Source organism: Chelonoidis abingdonii, chromosome 1 (assembly GCF_003597395.2).
Source record: "Chelonoidis abingdonii isolate Lonesome George chromosome 1, CheloAbing_2.0, whole genome shotgun sequence".
NCBI lineage: Eukaryota > Metazoa > Chordata > Testudines > Testudinidae > Chelonoidis > Chelonoidis abingdonii.
This window is the reverse complement of record NC_133769.1, coordinates 271,951,298-271,971,651: the sequence shown is the minus strand read 5'-3', so window position 1 is coordinate 271,971,651 and position 20,354 is coordinate 271,951,298. Positions and strand designations below refer to the sequence as shown.

The following is a 20,354-nucleotide window of genomic DNA, read 5'->3' as shown; positions in this document are numbered from 1 at the left end:
TGAGAACCTGAACCAAAAATCCTTGGGCAAATTACTGCAAAATGTCCCACATGGCACTGCACCGGACAATGGCACAGGGCACACTGGCGCTCCACGTTTTCCATCAATGCAACCACCAGTGGTGTGTACGTCCAACACCAACACAAGTAGCCAAGTATGTATACACACAAGAGATACAGAAGTTGGTGGCTATATGGTATCATATGTCGACCAAGCTCTGTAGTGTAGAAACAGCCTCTCATTTGGTTCTTCACTACTATAACAAAGCATTAAGTAACTCAGTTTAGACAATCGAGAAGATTTTTTTTTATTGTAACCATTACAAAAAATTGAGTTTAAAATTAAAGAAAATATCAAGTGAGGTCTTATTTATTTATTTACATCCATCCGCAAAAGGTTAAGTTGGAAATTGAGTTAAATGAACACAAGCTAGAAAAGGGCTGTTTTATTGATCAAGTGTCTGAAATCTATTGATGCTATAAACATACTAGAGTGAAAGCATAGCAATTCCATGTTAGATGTTGTCTTCTTCCACCCCCAACCTAATGTACTTCATGTTTTAAATGTTGACCACATTCTCAGAATGAGCAAATATATTTCATTTACAAACCCTTAAGTCCCCTATTATAGCACAGAACATATCAACAGCAAAACAAACGATGTTTCATTAATCCACCACACTTGGGACCAGTTACCTTTCAAACGCACTGTAAAATTAAGGGCAAAAGCTTGAAAAACCTAATTGCAAGGGGCAGGTGGAAGTTTTAACGCCTAATCAAACACATACAAGCAATTTCTGAAGAATTTACGCTCATTTAGTGGAAAACCTTTGAAATCTATTATGAACGTTATGCATAATGAACATTATGCTAAAATAGGGCTGAAAGCATGCTGAAAACAGAAGGACAGAGTAAAAGTTCATTTAATATCAAAATAGTATCAATATAATATCACTATTTTGATGTTAAATTTGATAAACTATACTTTTGAATTTACCTCCGGCTGCAGCAGAATTTCCAAACTGACGCACTAAAATACTGCAGAAAGTTGAGGGCTTTCCTCTAGAATTAGGTCCAACTAGCCACAAGAGCACCCAGACCCTAGATCATAAAGCCATCACTAAATTACTATGCAGGATATAAAAAAATAACCATACTGGGTTAGACCAATGGTCCACATAGCCCAATATCCTGTCTCTGACTGTGCCCAGTGCCAGATGCTTCAGAGGGAATGAAAAGAACAGGGTAATTTTGAGTGGTTGTTTCCTTGCTGTCCAGTCTCAGCTTCTGGCAGTCAGAGATTAAGGGACACCTAGAGCATGAGGTTGTGTCCCTGATCATCTTGGCTAAAATTTACTGAGGGACCTACCCTCCACGAATTTATCTGGTTTTTTGAACTAGGTTATACTTTGTCTTCACAACATGCCCTGGCAATGAGTTCCACAGGTTGATTGTGCGTTGTGTGAAGTACTTCCTTATTGTAGTTTTAAAACTACTGCCTATTAATTTCATTGGGTGATCTCCAGTTCTTGATTTATGTGAAGGAATAAATAATACTTCCCTATTCACCTTCTCCATAAGATTCACAATCTAATAGACCTCTACCAAATCCAACCTTAGTCATCTTTCTTCTAAGTTGAATGGTTCCAGTCTTAAGATCACCTCAGACAGAAGATATTCCATAACCTTAATCATTTTTGTTGCCCTTCTCTGCACCTTTTCTAATTATATGTTTTTTTGAGATGGAGCAACCAGAACTGCAAGCAGTATTAAAGGTGTGGGAGTGCCATGGATTTATATAGCGGCATTAAGATATTTTCCATTTTATCATCTATCCCTTTCTTACTGGTTCCTAACATTGACAACTGTACATTAAATAGATGATGTTTTCAGAGAACTATCAATAACAACTCCACATCATTTTTTTGAGTGGTAACAGCTAATTTAGATCCCATTATTTTGTATATATAGTTAGGATTATTTTTTCCAATATGCATTCCTTAGCACTTGGTAACACTGAATTTCATCTACCATTTTGTTAACCTAGCTTTGTGAGATTCATTAATAACTCTTTGCAGTCAGCTTTGGACTTAAAACTATCTTGAGTAACCTCTGTAATGTCTGCAAACTTTGCCAGCACACTGTTCAGCCCCTTTTCCAGATCATTTATGAATAGGGCTCCACGTCTGTCAGGGAAGTCATAGATTCCGTGACTTTCCACCACCTCTACGATTTCTGCAGGGACACTGTGGTTGATCCCAGAGCTGCCCAAGCAGCTGGCATTGCAGCCCCAGCTGGAGCAGCCGCTGTACCATGGCCAGCGGCCCCTGACCACAGTCCGCTTCTATTCTACCCACGAGCTATTCAATTTATCAATTTGTTCCCAAACCTCCTCTACTGACATCTCAATCTGGAATAGTCACTCAGATTTGTCACGTAAAAAGAATGGCTCAGGTGGGGAATGGGAAGGGGGCCTTGCCCATATCCTCTGCAGTGAAAACTGATGCAACAAATTCATTTAGCTTCTCTGCAAAAGCCACGTCATCCTTAAGAGCTCCTTCCAGACTTTGATCACCAAGTGGCCCCACTGCCTGCTTGCAAGCTTCCTACTTCTGAGGTACTTAAAAGTATTTGCTGTTGTTTGTGTGTCCTTAGCTAGCTGCTCTTCAAATTCTTTCTTGGCCTGCCTTATACTTTTACACTTCACTTGCCAGAGTTTGTACTCCTTTGTTTTCCTCGCTAAGATGTCAGTTTTTAAAGGATGCCTTTTTGCCTCTAACTGCTTCTTTTACTCCGTGGTTTAGCCATGGTGGCATTTTTTGGTCCTCTTACCGTTGCTTGCTTATTTATTATTTAGGGCATACATTTAGTTTGAGTCTCTATTGTGGTGCTTTTAAATAGTCTCCATGCAGTTTACACTCTTGTAACTGTTCCTTTTCGATTTAACTTCCTTCCTTCCTCCTTTTCGTGTACCCCTTTTGAAGTTAAATGTTTCTGTGGTGGGTTTCTTTGGCATTTTTCCCCTATAAGAATATTAATGTAATTACATTATAGTCTCTCTTACTGAGCAGTTCAACTATGCTCACCTCTTGGTCCATTTAGGATTCAATCAAGAATTGCCTCTCCCCTTGAGGAGTCCAGGAGAATACACTCCAAGAAGCAGTCATTTAAAATGTCAAAAAAAAAATTGCTTCAATCACTGCTTGTGGTGACTACACCAACTCATAATGAGGATAGTTGAAATCATCCATTACTACTGCATATTTCTACCTTTGCAGTCTCTCTAATCTCGCTGAGCATCTCACAATCACTGTCACCATCCTGGTCAGGTTGTCAGTATTCCTGTAGCTATTTCTATCCATATTCTATGGTATAGTTTGATTTGTTTGAGATTTTTCCTTTATTTGACTCCATGCTTTTCTTAACATATAGTGCCACTTCCCCACCAGCGCAACCTACTCAATCATTTGTACACATTTCATATCCTGGTATTAACACATCCCATTGATTATCCTCACTCTACTCAAGCTTCTGTGATGCCTCATATCAATATCCTCATCTAAAGCCAGGCACCTTAGTTCACACCTTTTAGTAGCTAGACTTTAGCATTTGTATATAAGCACTTGTACATTTTGTCAATATTCAGTTGCTTCCCTTCAAGTATCATATTTAAATGGGACTCTCATGTTTGATTATACTTCACAAGTTCCTAGCAGTACTTCACCAACTTTTTTCCAGTACAGAGTTTCCCATTAATAAATTCATCTCTAAGGGATGTCTCCACCCAAATCATGTGTTCTTCCACATGTCAGCCATTCCCCAGTCCTTAGTTTAAAAAATCCGCTATAACCTTTTTAACTGTATATACTTGTACTCTGGTTTGGTTTTGATTTAGATGAAGCCCATCCTTCCTGTACAGGTTCCTCTTTTCCCAAAATGTTCCCCAGTTCCAACTAAACCTAAAACCCTCCTCCTGCCACTCTGCTGCTGAATTTCTACCTGCATTATTTTTTACTCGTGTAAAGGATTTTGGGGGGTGGGGGGGGCAGGGGGTAGTGAGGTGAAAGGGGAATGGGGTTATTGGCCTAAGTTTAGAGTACGTTAGATGTATCTACTTCTCACATTCCCTCTTTAAACTCTATTGCAAAACTCCTCTGATCGCCTAGGAGCTGGCTTTTTAAAGCCCTGGTATCCCTAAATTACCCCCACCTAGTTATCAAGGGATCCTAAAGGGTTAGGGATCAAAGGATAGCAGGCAACAGTCTCATTAATGAGCTCTCAGCTCAGCCTAGCCTAGCTGGCTGCTCAGCTCAGCACACAGCGCCTCCCCTCCCCTAATACACCAAATTATAATCTTTAAGCAACAAAACAATCTAGAGAAAATCTAAATACTGCCTCCTAACAATATATAGTTATACATATTACTTTTCAACACTGCCCGGCATGCAAATGTTTATTTATGACATCTTGTATGCAAAGTGAAAAGTTTTATCCACTCATTAAGGATCAACCAACCTCTAAAAAAATTTGGACTCAAATTCTTCCATGGCTTCTTCCAGGATATTCCAAATTCACTCCATTTTTAAGATTCACATGCAGATTTTCCAAGGGATAGTAAGATTGTACAGCCCTTTAGGAATCAAGCTATTTCACATTATACAGATTAGGCCAATTATATACTTCCTTCAGCAGATAGCTTTAAGTTTCACACTGCCTTTCTAAATATGCTAGAACATTTCAGTGTAGAGGAGAGGGCAGAATCCAGATTGGAGTGGATACAATATGGAATTGCAGGAGAAGAACTTGGGACAAAAGTTTCATACCATTAACTCGATGAGTCTGAATGTAAAGAGAAGAAAGCAGATGGAGAGTAGCTGGAAAGGCAGGTTGCAGAGTTGGAAGGACAAAAACTGGGATAATGAAGTCAGGCAGAAGATGGTCAAATGACAGGTAGAGGGACTAAAGGATAGCAGGCAAGAAAAATTGGTGACAGAGAGGAAGACAGATCATGGTAGATACACTCAGTCTCTGAAAAAAATGCATGGACAGAGCATGATATCCACCAATCTCCTCTCTTCAAAAGTTGAAGGTGGATGTGGAATTCAATGCCTGAAAAAATAATTCTGCTTGACAAGGCACACGGCAGAACTGAAGGAGAAAAAGAACTAATTTGTAAATGGAGAAAAGTCCCATGATCACAGGCCTTTCTTCAGAATTGTTAAACAGCCTGGGTACAAGAACAGAGAAAAAGAGAAATTAGATGTTCCAGTTAACAGCAGTGAAGGATTAGCAAGATGGACTTCACAATGGTAAAGAGAAGGAAAAGAATAAGGAGAAAGGAGTGATTTAACAGAAGAATCAAAAGAAGAAGAGTGGAAGAGGAAATTTATTCTGTAAATTAACCCGGTGGGGAAGAGCCACAAACATACTGCATATGGTAAAGTTTGTCCTTTCTTTTCATTCAAAAACTATTACACCAACTCACCATCAAAAAAATTCCTTGTTATACGATTTGTACAGCCATGTGTAAAAAGCATTGGCTAGAGTCAGACTGAGCTGGTATGACATCATGTATTTGCTGACCCTAAAAGTTACTGCAGAATACAAGATCTTTTTAAAAGTTTTAGTCCTTCTGGTTGAAAAGAAGTGTTCTGAACATGAACTCATGTACTGCTATCTCCTCAATATTTAAATTTTCTGAAAAAGTAGCTCTGAGACAGATTAATTTCTTCCATTAATTTCAACACCAACAATTATGACTAACTGTGGTATGTAATCTATCATTTAAATCAGCTTCTGTACCAGATGAGTGGAGGATAGCTAATGTGACGCCAATTTTTTAAAAAGGCTCCAGCAGCAATCCAGGCAATTATAGGCTGATAAGGCTAACAGTGCCAGGTAAACTTGTTGAAATTATAGTAAAGAACAGAATTATCAGACACAGATGAACGTGATTTGATGGGGAAATGTCAACACAGCTTTTGTCAAGGGAAATCATGCCTCACTAATCTACTAGACTTCTTTGAGAGGGTCAACAAGCATGTGGACAAGGGAGATCCAGTGAATACAGTATATTTAGATTGCCAAAAAGCCTTTGACAAGGTCCCTCACCACAGGCTCTTAAGCAAAATAAGCAGTCATGGGATAAGAGGGAAGGTTCTCTCATGGATTGGTAACTGGTTAAAAGATAGAAAGCAAAAGGTAGGAATAAATCATCAGTTTTCAGAATGGAGAGAGGTAAATAGTGTTGTCCATCAGGGGTCTGTACTGGGACCAGTCATATTCATAAATTATCTGGAAAAAGAGGTAAAGAGTGAGGTGGCAAAATTTGCAGATGATAGTTAGGTCCCAAGCAGACTGCAAAGAACTACAAAAGGATCTCAAACTGTGTGACTAGGCAACAAAATGGCAGATGAAATTCATTGTTGATAAATGCAAAGTAATACACATTGGAAAACACAAACCCAAATATACATATAAAATGATGGGATCTGAATCAGCTGTTACCACTCAAGAAAGAGATCTTGGAGTAACTGTGGATAGTTCTCTGAAAACATCCACTTAAAGTGCAGTGGGAGTCAAAAAAGCTAGCAGAACATTGGGAATATTAATAAAGGGAAAGATCAGAAGACAGAAAATATATCGCCTCTATATAAATCCATCTCTCTATATATGCCAACATCTTGAATACTGCATGCAAATATGGTCACCCCATCTCAAAAAAGATGTATTGGAATTGAAAAAGATTCAGAAAAGGGCAACAAAAATTATTAGGGGTATGGAACAGGTTCCATATGAGGAGAGATTAATAAAACTGGGACTTTACAGCTTGGAAAAGAGATGATTAAGGGGGGATAAGATAGATGGCTATAAAATTATGACTGCTGTGGAGTAAGTAAATAAGGAAGTGTTATTTACTCCTCATAACACACAAAGTAGTTGTCACCAAATGAAATTAATAGGCAGTAGGTTTAAAACAAACGAAAGGAAGTCTTTTTTTCACACAACGCACAGTCAACTTGTGAAACACTTTGCCAGAGGATGTTGTGAAGGCTAAGACTATAACAAGGTTCAAAAAAGAACTAGATAAGTTCATGGAGAATAGGTTCATTAGTGGCTATTACCCAGAATGGGCAGAGATGGTGTCTCTATCCTCTGTTTGCCAGAAGCTGGGAATGGGCGATGATTACCTGTTCTGCTCATTCCCTCTGGGGCACCTGGCTGGCCACTGTTAGACAGGATACTAGGCTAGATGGATCTTTGGTCTGACCCAGTATGGCCGTTCTTATGTTCTTAAGATAAAATTCAATATCAACTATTTTTCTGCTGACCCTTTCAGCACAATCAGTGATGTCGGGATTGTGGGAACAAGCAGCACTATTAAGTCCTTACTGCCCTTGTGTTCACAAGAAAAAGGTAAGTTTTTAACACATTACCTTATACCTTATTACTCCAAGTAGTCCCATTGGAGTCAGTGGAACTACTCAAAGGAGGAACTGCTGATCAATGATTAAGGGGGTTCAACAGTTTGTTACCCTGGCAGTTACAAAAAAATAGGATTTAATTTGTAGAATGAGTAGACGGGTATTATGATGCTTTTTAAATTGTAGATACAGGATAACTTTACAATGATAGGTACTGTCTCCATTTTAAAGCTGGACAAAAGGAGGCAGAGAGATTAAGTGACTAAGGCTATGTCTACATCTTGTAACGGCGTGGCTGTGCAGCTGCACCATTTTAAGGTGCACTGGGTAACTGCCCTCTATTGCCATGGAGCCGCAGATTTGTCACCCGGAGCCCTGTCCACACCAGTGCTTTTTGTTATTAAAACCTTTGTCATTAAAGTGGGTATTTTTTCACATCCCTGAATAACAAAAAGTTAACATGACCGAAGTGCCAATGTAGACATGGCCTTAGGGCCTGTCTACACTTAGAGTACTGAGGTGGCACAGCTACACCAGTACGGCAGCGCAACTGTAGTGTTTCATGAAGAAGCTACCTATGACAACTGGAGAGCTTCTCCCATTACACAGGTACTCACTGTCACTCAGAGGCAGTAATTATGTGGCATGGGGAAGCTCTCCTGTTAACACAGCACTACTTACACTGAGGCTCAAACTGGTATAACTGCATTGCTCAGGGGTGTAGATTTTCCACATCCCTGAGCGATGTAGTTATAGTGACATAAACCTGTAGTGTAGACCAGGACTTAGTGGGGGGGTTCAGTGACAGAACACAGTCTGCCTTTGCTTCTTTCCAGTCAGATTCCACAGAGTAGTTACTGAACCCCCACGAGACCCCGTTTGATCACAACCCCAGCACTGATACGTCTGGGTTTAACTCCTGGGTTAGGAAAATTTCAGAAGAGATGAAGAGGAACGACCCAGCACCCGCGTTACAGTGGTGAGGACGGAGGCCCCACAAGGTGCCATCGCACTTCCTTTTGTACCAATTCTTCAGACACACCCACAGAGCTCCACGCAACGACGAGCGCTACGGAAACGCGCTGTGACTGGATGGAAGTTTGCAGCTGCACCGAGGAGCGCGGCGGCGACTCGCAGCGCTGAGCCAGCTGAGAGCCCCGCCGCGCCCCCCGCCCACACAGGGAGCGTCCCCCGGCTGGCTCCCCGCCGGGCTGTACCGACACCTCAGCCCGGGCCAGAGCTGCAGCCCAACAGGAGGCGCGCGCCCCACCGCGAGCCGGGGGCAAGTCCCGCGTCGTGAAAGCCCGGCGGCTCCCTACCGCCGCGGGCGCCGGAGCCCCACTGATGCGGAGAGCGCGGCGGCAGCATCAGGCCCCGGTGCCCGGCGGAGAGAGCTCGCCGGTGGCTTCCACTCACCCTGCGAGGATGCGCCCCGGCCCCCTGTGCGGGAAGAGATGGGCACTGACCCCGCAGCCGCCCAACCGGAGCTGGGCGGGGGGGGATATCTGCAGTCCTTGCCCGGCCGGGCTCTTACCACGAACACGGAGCCCCGCACCGCCTCGGAAACGCTCTGCCGCAGCTCGGCCGCCGTGCCCGGCTTGCTGAGCGCCCGGGTGAACTTCCGCGTCTCCGGGGGGACCAGCGCCTGCGCCATGGCTGCTGCCGTGGCCCCCCGCGTCCCCATGGCCCGGCCGTAGGCGGCGAGGCAGTGTCGCAGCTCTCGCCGGCTCGAGCGGCTCTACCCTCTCAGGTGGCCCCTCCCTCGCTCAGCCCATGCTCCCAGCGCGCGCCGCGCTCCCACCCCAAACACTGAGTCACACGGGGGGGGGGCGGGCACAGGCCGCAGCATCGGTCGCTGATTGGCGCAGCCGGGACGGCGAACGGGGTGGGCCACCCATCAGGCCCCGCCCATACCTGTTCCTCGGTCCCGCGTCGGATTGGTCGCGGCCCTACCTACTCGGCTGCTGCCCTTCCGCTCCCCGCCCTTCCGTCCCCTGGGGAGCCCAGGCCAACGTTGGGGCGGGGCCGGCGTGAGCCGGAAATTCCCGCTCGGCGCTGAGCGCATCGTCACTGCCTCCCCTTGCAGCGGGCGGCGATCGGCGGTAAGCGGGGTGGAGAGCAGGTCAATGAGCGCGAGTCCCTTTCTCGTCAGAAACGGTGTTTCACCGGCCTCCTCCTCGGCCCCTGCCCCCCCGCCGGTGCAGGGCCTGTTCCTGCTCCTGCTCCTAGCGCTGCCTTGCGTCATCGGCCCGCGCCTAGGTGCACAGCTGTTTTGACCTCCCAATTTCCCTGTCCTCGCTCAAAGGGGTGTCACTTATTATATGAACCCCTCAATTATACACCGGCTGGTTCTTCTCACTTGTATGGTTGAGAATTATTTACATCAGACTATAAGGAGCCATGAAGATGTAGTGACAGTTATCTACACCAAAAAAATTAATTGCACCTCATTTTGGGTCTTTGTCACATTGGGGAGCTTGCATCCCCAATGGCAGGTTGAGAAGTATGCCCAAGCCTGGACTGGACCTTTTTCTTCCTGCAGTTGATAGCATCCGCTTTTTTATGTCCACCACTGCAAAGTGAGATGCTCCCCACATCCTAGCTGCTGTTGGGCTCAGACCACTGTGTCCAGGGCCAAACTTTCCCACCTTTCCAGTCTGTGTGCTCAGTGTAGGGGTCTTGCTGTAGTGAGGTGTTAATCATGCTACTAGCATGGCTGGAGAGGAGACAAGTAAACAGCCACAATTTACACTAGATGCCAACTGCAGAACCCTGTTAACTACAGCCAACCACAGTGCCTTGCTTCCTTAATGTTATTTTGTGAATAAAAATAGATCATTTTGATATTTAAATATGTGCTTTTAATTTTTATCAATGTAAATACTTAACATAGGAAGACATTTTAAAAAGTTATTCAAAACAGGACAACAGCAATTAAGTTTCATAGCAGATTTGAAAAATCAGTCTCTTGTTCATTATCAAGCATCAATATTTATACACATACATTCTGATTAAACATCATTTTTTCCAGTGTTTTTACTTTGCTTCTCTGTAATGCTTGAGTCATACTGGTAGAAAGTTTAGCTAAGTAAAGTTATATACATGAATGTTTGCAGGACTGAGACTTTAGTGCCTAACCCTACAAAGTGGTATAGGTAAATTCATTTTTTCAGGTGAGTTGTCCCAGTGAATGTGCACTGTGGGACTTTGTCATGTGACTAGTCCTACTGAACTTAATGGAATTAGTCATGTGAATAAAGTTACTTCTATGAGTAAGTGCTTAAAGGATCAGACCATCTTTCACACAAACTATAAAAACATTTTAGAGAGTTAGATCATTTACACTTCACACATGAAAAGAACAATTCAGTGGTGTAGCCAAGGGAGATAAAAATAGTAATCTGAGATTTGAAAACAAGTCTGTAAATTCTTCGGGTCACAGAGCATATGATTGTACAGCATATGATTGTACAGCACATAATGCGTGTGATCCCTGTTCTTCACTGAGACCTTTGGGCACCACAAACATACAGCTACTCATTTAGTGTCACTGAGGCAGAAATATGCAGGAAGGCAGCAGAGGTTAAGGGACAAATACACAAACATAATTCAGCCTCAAGGTACTATCAAAGTAAAGGATCTTCGCCCAGATCCATAAAGAGACTTGGGGACTGGATACCTAGAAAGTTACCAGAACAGCAATGAGATCCCTAAGCCCTTTAGCACCCATCAATCCTTAACCAGGGGCCTGCAATATTCAGGAAGACCAGAACATTAAAAAGGTCCCTCCTAAACTACCAGAGGAGCTAACAAACAGGAACAGCTAAATCTAAAGGAGTTTTGTGAGGGAGTTCTCCAGGTGAAGGAGGAGTGATTACATGACTCTTGGGGTAAGTTCGTTGTCTGTAGTGTGTTTGTAGTGTGTTTGCTGCTTGACTGAAATATACTGTGTGGTCTGTTTGGGGACCGTGCACTATGCCTAGCAGTCTCCTAGGCAAGGCTGAAAGCATCTAAATGAGACTTTCATCCCTTTAACTATCAACCCTTAACCAAGGGGCAGGCTACTGAGGATGGGCTAGATGCATTTAATGGTCTTTAAACTTAAGGCCAAAAACATCCCAATAAAAAAAAACATCAACAAAGGAACACGCTACAGGAGTAAAAAGAGAATGCAGGCAGAAGTCCAGCAACGGAGTGGGGACTATCCAGTTTGTTGCACTCAATGCAGCATCTATGATTACCTGTCCCATGGACAGGTTGTGCATGTGTGCATTTGGTGCAAGGGACGTGTCCAAAATGCTGCCTCCTCACAGAGTTAAACATCTAAGTTTGGCTAGCAGGGAAGCACCTATCTGTTCTTGCAGTCCACAGCTGGGAACCCCTCTGCTGGCGTCAGACAGTTTAGGAATCTAAGCTGCTTTGTGCAGGAAACACCAGAGAAGGAAGTAATATAGGTTCCACCAAACTTATAGCTTTCAGTCCATAGGTAAGAACTTTTATGTGAGAGTCCCAGATTTGATTCCCCCTCTCTGCTTGCTGGAGAGACAGGATTTGAAGAGGTGTCTCCCACCTGTTAGGTGACTGTCTTCACAAATGCACTATAGCATAGACACCAACTTCTCCTCTGCTCCGTGGGTGCTCACCCCTGCCGCATCTCTGTCTCATCCTAATTCCACCCCCTTCCCCCAAGTCACTGCACCTGCCCTGCCTCTTTATCTCCTCCTCCCCTGAGCATGCCCCCTCCTCCTCCTCTCTCCTGGAAAGTCCTAAGCACCACTGAACAGCTGTTAAGCAGCAGGCGGGAAGCACTGGGGGATGGACTTTGGCTACAGGTGGGTGCAGAGCACCTACTAACTTTTCAACGTGTGTGCTCCAGCCCCACAACACCTACGAAGTCAGCACCTATGTGCTATAGGATATTCTGATGCATGTATGTGTGTGATGAGGAGCCCTCCAGCTCTCCTGTGGAAGCTGTTCCACTTTTGGATTCCAAAATTAAATAGTAATTGGGTCAGAGTGAGTGAGAATTATTTTATAGCCTTGTGGTCATGGCATCCATGGGAAGCATGAGACTTAGGGTCCAGCCACCCTGCTCCAATGACTATTTAGCAAAAGTGGAACAGCTTTAAATGAAGAGACTGATAGCACACCACATCAGAATATCCCATAGCTCAGTGGTTTAGGGCACCCTCCTGAAAGGTAGGATTTGACCAGGGTGTGTCCTTTCTGCTTATCAGCCAGAGGGATACATTGAACTTGGATCTCCCACACCCCAGCTGGGCTAAAAGTTATGAGGTTGACAGTCCATTTCCTCTTTTGGATACATTTTTGAATGGTGTCTGAACCAGTTAGGCGTGTTCAGAGCATGGCAACTAGATCAGGTCCCACATGTGGGATATATGCTCTTCTGCCTATCTTCCCTGGTTTATAAATTGGGTTGGGCTCAGGCGAAAGATAAGCATCTGAATACCCAAAGTGAGGCAGCAGTATGCAAGCCCAGAGGCTGAAAGTGAGGCACAAAAGGAGCTTTTACCCTGAAAAAGTAGGCACTGAGTGAGTTTAGGCATGCACAGGATTAGGCAACAGATGAACAGAGATTTTGTAAAAAGAACAGGAGTACTTGTGGCACATAACAGGGTTTAAACACCTACAAGTTTCTTGGTGGATCAAGTCCTTTCTAATGCCTGTGTACAAATGCTTGAAGCTTGAGCAATAAACAAAAGAAATTAGAAATGCTAGTTTATTAAAAGAAATTGACCAACGTAGGTATTAGTGGTATGGTGGGAGGATTCACATAATTAGAATGTTAAAATACACCCTATTTAGGAAGGATAGAATGGGAAGAAAGGGAGTGACATTCTAAATAAAAAATACCATTCCTTACTTTAGAGTACTTGACAGTTCGGTCCTGTTCCAGCTGACAAATCACAACATGGAGTACCAGTGAGAGTCTGTCATAGACCTCCCAACTCAGACTAGAGAATAGGATGAACAGCTTTTTAAACATATATCTATAGTGACTAGAAACTAAAACTGGGTTATCATGGGAACAAATGAAGGTGATTTCATGCTGTCACTAGAAAGACTTGCTTGGAATTTTTTAAAATTAGAGATTTTCTAACACAAGCAATATTACACTTTGATTTTACCCAGGGAAATTCTATAGTAGACCTCATTCTGATAGATCAAGATGAATTGATTATTGAATTAAATGTTAGTGCAAGGGATAACAACCTAATTATATTTGTTATATGTAAACAGAATAAGGTCCCAATAAGCAATATGTATACTTGGTACTTTCTTTAATAGGGTCAGTTTCCCAAAAGTGAAAACAGGTATAAACAAAATAGATTTTTATTTAAAATTTTCCTCCCAATGTGAATGATATTAGGAATTGTTTAAAAAAAGCTTACTAGGTGACCCCCACTCCCAAAATCACCATTCCACAATCATAAAAGATACCTTTGTCAGTTAAAAATCAGTCCTGGTTAAAAAGGGAAGTGAAAGCAAATATGTAAAGCAAATGGGAAAAGGAGGAAGTAAATAGCAATCATTATAAATGTAGTTGTCATGAAATACAGAAAATTGATAAGGGAAGCTAAAGATATCAGTGAAAATTCTAACAAGGATTGATTGGTTCTTGACCCAATGCTATTGAGCATCTTTATCAATGAAGAAAATATAAAATCATTGCTGATAAAAATTTGCAGATGACACAAAAATTGGAGTAGTAAATATAAGAACAAATCAGTTCTACAGAGCAATCTGGAGTTCATAGTAAACTGGTCTCAATTAAACAACATTTTTTAAGCTAAATGAAAAGTCATTAATCTAAAAACAAACAATATAGATCTTACTTATAGTATGGGTCACTGTATTTTGGAAAGCAATGACTCACACAAGGATGTGGGATCATGGTGCGATTCTTGGATGTATAAGCAGGGGAATGTTGAGTAGAAATAGTGTAGGGTTATTGCTACTATATATGGCATTAGTGAGACCATTAATGGAATACACTGTCCACTTCTGGTGTCCATACTTCAAAAATAGTGTTGACAAAATGGAAAGGGTTCAAAAAAGGACTACAAGAACCATTCAGGATCTGGAAAACCTGCCTTACAGTGACAGACTGAAGATGATCAACCTATTTAGTTTAACAAAGAAAAGGTTAAGAGGTAACTTCATCATGGTCTATAAATACTTATCTGAAGAGAAGATTTCTAATACTAGCAAGCAAAGGCATAACAAGATCAAGTGGCTGAAAGCTGAAGCTAGACAAATTCTGACTAGAAGTAAGGCACACATTTGTTACTGTGAGGGCAGCTAACACTAACAGCTAGAATAATTTACTTAGGGATATAGTAGATTCTCTATCACTTGATGTCTTTAAATGAAGATTGGATATCTTTCTAAAATATGTGCTGTAGCTCAACCAGAAGTTATGGGATGGATGAAGGAATCACTTACAGTAAAACCTCCGAGTTAAACACCTCGGGAATGGAGATTGTTCGTAACGCTGATATATTTGTAACTCTGAACAAAAAGTTATGTTTGTTCTTTCAAAAGGTTTGATACTTCACTATGCAGATTGGAAAAGAAAAATACTGCTTTTCCTTTATTTTTGTAGTAGTTTATGTTTAACAGTACTGTAATGCATATTTTTGTTTGCTTTGGTTTTTGTGTCTGCTGCTCCCTGATTCTGTATTTCTGGTTCCAAATGAGGTGCGTGGTTGGCTGGTCAGTTTGTAATTCTGGTGTCTGTAATTCTGAGGTTCTACTGTCATCAACTGGTAAGGTCTATGTTATGCAGGAAGCCAGACTAGATTATCACAGTAGTTCCTTTTGGCCTTAAAAAAAAATCTATAAATCTATGGAAAAGGAAAAGGCTGTCAAACCAATAGTCACCAAAGCTTAAAAATGGACAGAGATCTGGTCAATGCTAGATCAGTGGAAGAGTAAGGAGGCAACCATTAGGGCAAGAGGAGTGCGACACTGATCTCATCACACATAGTAGCTATGACACAAGAATGCTTGTGGCATTCATGGAGCTGCTGATCACAGTAGAATGCTGCTTTGGGCTCAGGAAACAAGCACTGAATGGTGGGATCACATCGTGATGCACGTCTGGGATGCTGAGCAGTGGCTGCAGAACTTTCGCGTGAGGAAAGCCACATTCGTGAGACTGTATGATGAGCTTGCCCCAGCTCTGCGACGCAAAGACGCGAGAATGAGAGCTGCCCTGTCACTGGAGAAGCAGGTGGCGATTGCACTGTGGAAAGTGGCTACTCCAGAAAGCTACCATTCAGTCGCTAACCAGTTCAGAGTGGGAAAGTCTACCGCTGGAGTCATGTTGATGGAAGTGTGCAGGGCCATTAATTGCATCCTGCTCCGAAAGACCATGACTCTGGGCAACATGCGTGAGATCGTGGATGGCTTTGCACAAATGGGCTTCCCTAACTGCAGTGTGGCGATAGATGGTATGCACATTCCAATTCTGGCACCAGACTCCTAGCTACCGGGTACATTAATTGCAAGGGGCATTTCTCAATGGTTCTCCAGCCGCTTTTGGATCACCATGGGTGTTTCACAGACACTAACACAGGCTGATCTGGAAAGGTGCATGACACACGCATCTTTCAGAACACTGGCCTGTTCAAGAAGCTGTAGAGGAAGTCAAAATGCCCATTGTGATCCTGGGAGACCCCATCTACCCCTTAATGCCATGGATCATGAAGCCATACACAGGTCAACTTGACAGCAGCAAGGAAAGGTTCAACAACTGGCTGAGCAAGTGCAGAATGACTGTGGAATGTGCATTTGGTGGTATAAAAGCCTGCTGGCAATGCCTGTATGGGAAGCTGGACATGGCTGATGACAATATTCCTATGCTTATAGCCGTGTGCTGTACGCTCCATAATATTTGTGAAGGGAAGGATGAAAGCTTCACTCAAGGCTAGACTGCAGAGGCTCAGCCCCTGGAGGCTGAGTTTGAACAGCCAGAGACCAGGACTATAGGAGGGGCACAGCACGGGGCCATAAGGATCAGGGATGCTTTGAGGCAGCAATTTGAAGCTGAAAGCCACTAATATTTGTTGCTATGCTCGGGATTGCAGTGCTAGGAGGTGCACATGATGCAAGAAGGGGCTTTAACATAATTGTATGTTGCTTTGCAGTGCTCCTTTTGCTTTCACTTAATAGAATAAAGATGGCTTTCAAACAAACACAATTATTTTAGTGAAAGACAACCATCAGAGGAGAGAGTCAAATGGAAAAATTCATCAGCAGGGAGGGAGATGGGGGAATGGAAGGTCTCAAGAGGAGGTGGGGTCCCAGGATGGCTACGGGTTTGTGTATGTCCAGGGATCATATCCAACCTTCTCCTTTGGAGTACAATTCAGAGGGTGTTATATTTCAGCATGTCCAAACTGCAGATGGTTGAGTGCAGTGGGTATTGGGAGTCTTCACTGCTGGACTGTGAGGAGGGAGGAGTGGAATGCTGCAGGTAGAGAGTGGAGCCAGGAAGTTGATAACAGTGCGTTGGCGGTGTGTGAGGGGCACATGGGAAAGAGTTTTGTGACAGCAGCTGCAGGGGAGGGCGGATGCAGAGCTTCTCGGTTTGAAAAGCTAGTATCACCTGGAGTGTGTCTGCTTGGCGCTACATAACTGTTAAGAGCCACTCCGTGGCTTCTTTCTGGTGTGCCGCATTCTCCTTTCATTCCCTCTTCTTGCTTTCCTGCCACTCCTTCAATTCCTTTTTCTCAGCAGTGGAGTGCATCATAACCTCACACATAAAGTCCTCCTTAGTTCTTCTTGGCTGCTTTCTAATTCTGCACAACCGTTCTGCCGCTGATAACAAAGACAGAGGCTGTGCTCCCAAGATCATCTCTGAAGTTGAAATGCAACATTTTACAGAAGCAGTATTGTTTGCAACACAGACAACACTATTTCAATGCTTTAAAACACAGCCAGTACTCACAAGCCTGTCACTAACTGGCTGATCCCAGGCAAGCACACACAAGCCATGAGCCCCCCAAAATAGTGAGGGGCAGGGTAAATCACTGTACCTGGACCCTGCTGTACACTGGGCACGTGGCTCTTGGGCACTTGGGGAGAGCCAGCACTGTAGGGTAGGCCTGATAATCCCCACACTTTTCACAGGATGTGATCATTATGGAAGATATCTTGCTGCTGAGGGTGAGCAGGGAATCAAGGGAGGGTCTTCTCCAAGCCTCTGGCTGCCGCCCTAGACCCTGTGTGGCTAGCTTGTGTGCAGCAATGGTTCCCTCCTTTTCCCTTCCGTCACCCCGTGACAGCACGGTGGGGCAGGCAAGTTACCGTTAATGGGGCAAGAAACAAAGCAGCTCTGTTGAGGAACCTGCAGGAGTGGATTGCCCAATATCTCCGCAAGAGCTTCCTGGAGATCTCTGAGAGAGATTCCCATGAAATGAGGGAGTGTATCAACAGCCTGTTCCACCACTCAAACTAGGCATGAGGTGAGAGACAAACCTGCTTTTTGCAACCCTCCTGGCCCCAACAACTCGCTTCAGCAATTCCCAAAATCAGATCCACTTACCAGGGGCTTCCTCTCCTGTTTGTGATTTGTCAAGATCCAACTGCTGTGACTGGCTAGGCTCCTCCCGGGTAGAAAAGAGCTTCTGACTGCATACATCTCTGGCCTCCAAGTCATCCTCTGCCTCTGGTTCCCCTCTCCCCCTCTTCATCCAAGATTGCCTCCTACTAGCTTGGGCCACTCTCAACTGGCATGTGAGCCAACAAAGTATCCACAGGGGCTAGTGGAGGTGGGGTCACCACCAAGTATCTCATCGAACTCTTGATAGAACCAGCAGCTCATAGGCGCAGCACCGGAGCAGTGGTTTTCCTCCTGTGCCTTGTGGTAGGTGTTCCGCTGCTCCTTCACTTTGACCCTGCACTGCAATGTGTCCTGGTCATCACCCTTTTCTGTCATACATTTAGAAATTTGTCCACAGCAGTGACTGCACTGCCAGTGCCAGCAGCTCGACACTGCTCCAAGTGGGGGATCGCCTGGTGTGTGGAGCAGGCATGGCCAACTGGAAAAATGTGCCGAGACTACTGCTTGCATCACCGAGCAAACAGGAAGGGGACTTTCAAATTTGCAAAGGAATGTATAGGGTGGGGCTGATGGTTGGTCACCTGAGGGCAGGGCAGTAGAGTTCAAACCAATGGCCAGAGAGGTGAAAACAGGCATTGTGGGACACCTCCTGGAGGCCAATCGCAGCGCTGTAATCACCATGGTGTCTACCCTGGCACCGCAGCGCAGAAAGCTGTATGCCTCTCATCAATTATAGTCCGTCTATGTAAATAAATTCAAAGCATAATTTTATGCAATACAGTATAGTTAATTTCTTGTCTTTTCACTAATTCATAAGAGACTTATGGCACTTTTTCAGAATAAGTTTAATTCTAGCATCATGGCTCAAATTCATATCTACTTCCTACCTAAATTCCTCCCGCAACGTTAGTGTAAAAACCTGCTCTCCTATATGTAAAAGCAAAGCCATTAACTTCTGTAGGGTTATTCATGTAAGGTGAGCAGGATTTGTCCCATAGACCTTTTCTGGTTTAACTAACAAGATGATTTTAAACCAGCTTAGTTAAACTAGTGCAAAACCTTGTATGGATTCTCTTAAATTATTTTAAATCAATTGTTTATGGATTTTGTTTCACTCAATTCATTTTATACCTGCCCCCATATAATTAGAGTTAAACAGAATCATATTCTTCACAGTGATATTATAATATGATTGACATATACATAATGTATTTTATGCAAGATAAGTCATGTGAGGTGTCATTGGAAAGGTTATGATCTGCTGAATATGATTATCTTATTTGTATGTATGTATCAATTTTGTATATGAAGTTAGTAATATTGACTATGTATCTGTGCTACAAATGTGTTTACACCTGAGGAACACCCACTAGATAAGATGCTTTGATTCTGAAAAGCTGGGTGGGGAAGGGCCATTGGAGAAAACAATAGGAGAAGAAGCTTCTCTCTCACCTGGAAGCCTTCCTGAGGATGCTGCAAACAGCCTCTGAATAATGGCTACTGTGACACTACAGGGACATTTGACCAGGTCACCTGGTGCTGGACTCCATCTTAAGATATCATTGTTTTTCCACTGGCTGGCCTGGGAACCAAGCTTTGAAACAAAGGGTTCCTGCCATATGCAAAAGCTATATAAGGCAGGGAGTGACATTATCAGGGTTCTTCACTGACTCCCCACCCAATAAGACTCCTGAAAACACCTGAGAAACAAAGACTGAACTGGGGGAAGTGCTGGACCCAGGCTACAGGGATTTTTAGCCTGTGAATGGAACACCTTGTGTTTCCAAGCTGTAAGTAAGTGCATCTTGCCCCTTAAGAATTTGCAGCCTGCTTGTATCATTACTCAGGGTGATGATCTGCTATTCATATCCAATCTCTTTAGTATATTAAGCTTAGATTGCATTTTGTTTATTTGCTAGATAATCTGCTTTGATCTGTTTGCTATCCCTTATAATCACTTAAATCCATCTTTTGTAGTTAAAAACTTGTTTTTGTTTTGTTTAAAACTAGTGCGTGGGAGTCATAACTCCTGGCAGAAAGCTATTGTATATTCCTCTCCACATTGAGGGAGGGGGCAAATTTCATGAGTTTATGCTGTACAGTTCTCTGTGCAGCACAAGATGGTATACTTTTGAGTTTACACTCCCTAGCTGGAACCTTCCCATGCAGCACTGATCACAGCGTCTGCATGTAACTGCAGCTAGGTGTGTTCCTACCTGTATATGCGCTGGTGAAAGTGTAGGCTGGTCACAGCAGTACAGTGTAGAGGGAGCCCAGGTTGGTGGGCGAAGGGGCCTCAGTGGCACCTTGGGGAGAACCCGTCACACTAGGTTTAAATTG

The 20,354-nt window shown here is 43.5% G+C and overlaps 1 protein-coding gene across 5 annotated transcripts in view; it reads right to left on the bottom strand.

Annotated features, from left to right (window-relative positions):
- Positions 1-9,234, bottom strand: part of DOCK9 (dedicator of cytokinesis 9) — a 334,214-nt gene extending 324,980 nt beyond the window's left edge. For 3 of the 5 annotated variants that reach the window (XM_075061519.1, XM_032771461.2, XM_032771471.2), the window contains exon 1: positions 8,958-9,191. In XM_075061519.1, coding sequence (XP_074917620.1) covers positions 8,958-9,107 — 150 coding nt within the window. In that variant the 5' untranslated portion in view covers positions 9,108-9,191. Of the gene's footprint in view, positions 1-8,957 lie in introns of all 5 variants that reach the window. The other 2 variants (XM_075061515.1, XM_032771458.2) reach the window with 1 other exon arrangement.
- Between the last annotated feature and the right edge of the window lie 11,120 nt (positions 9,235-20,354).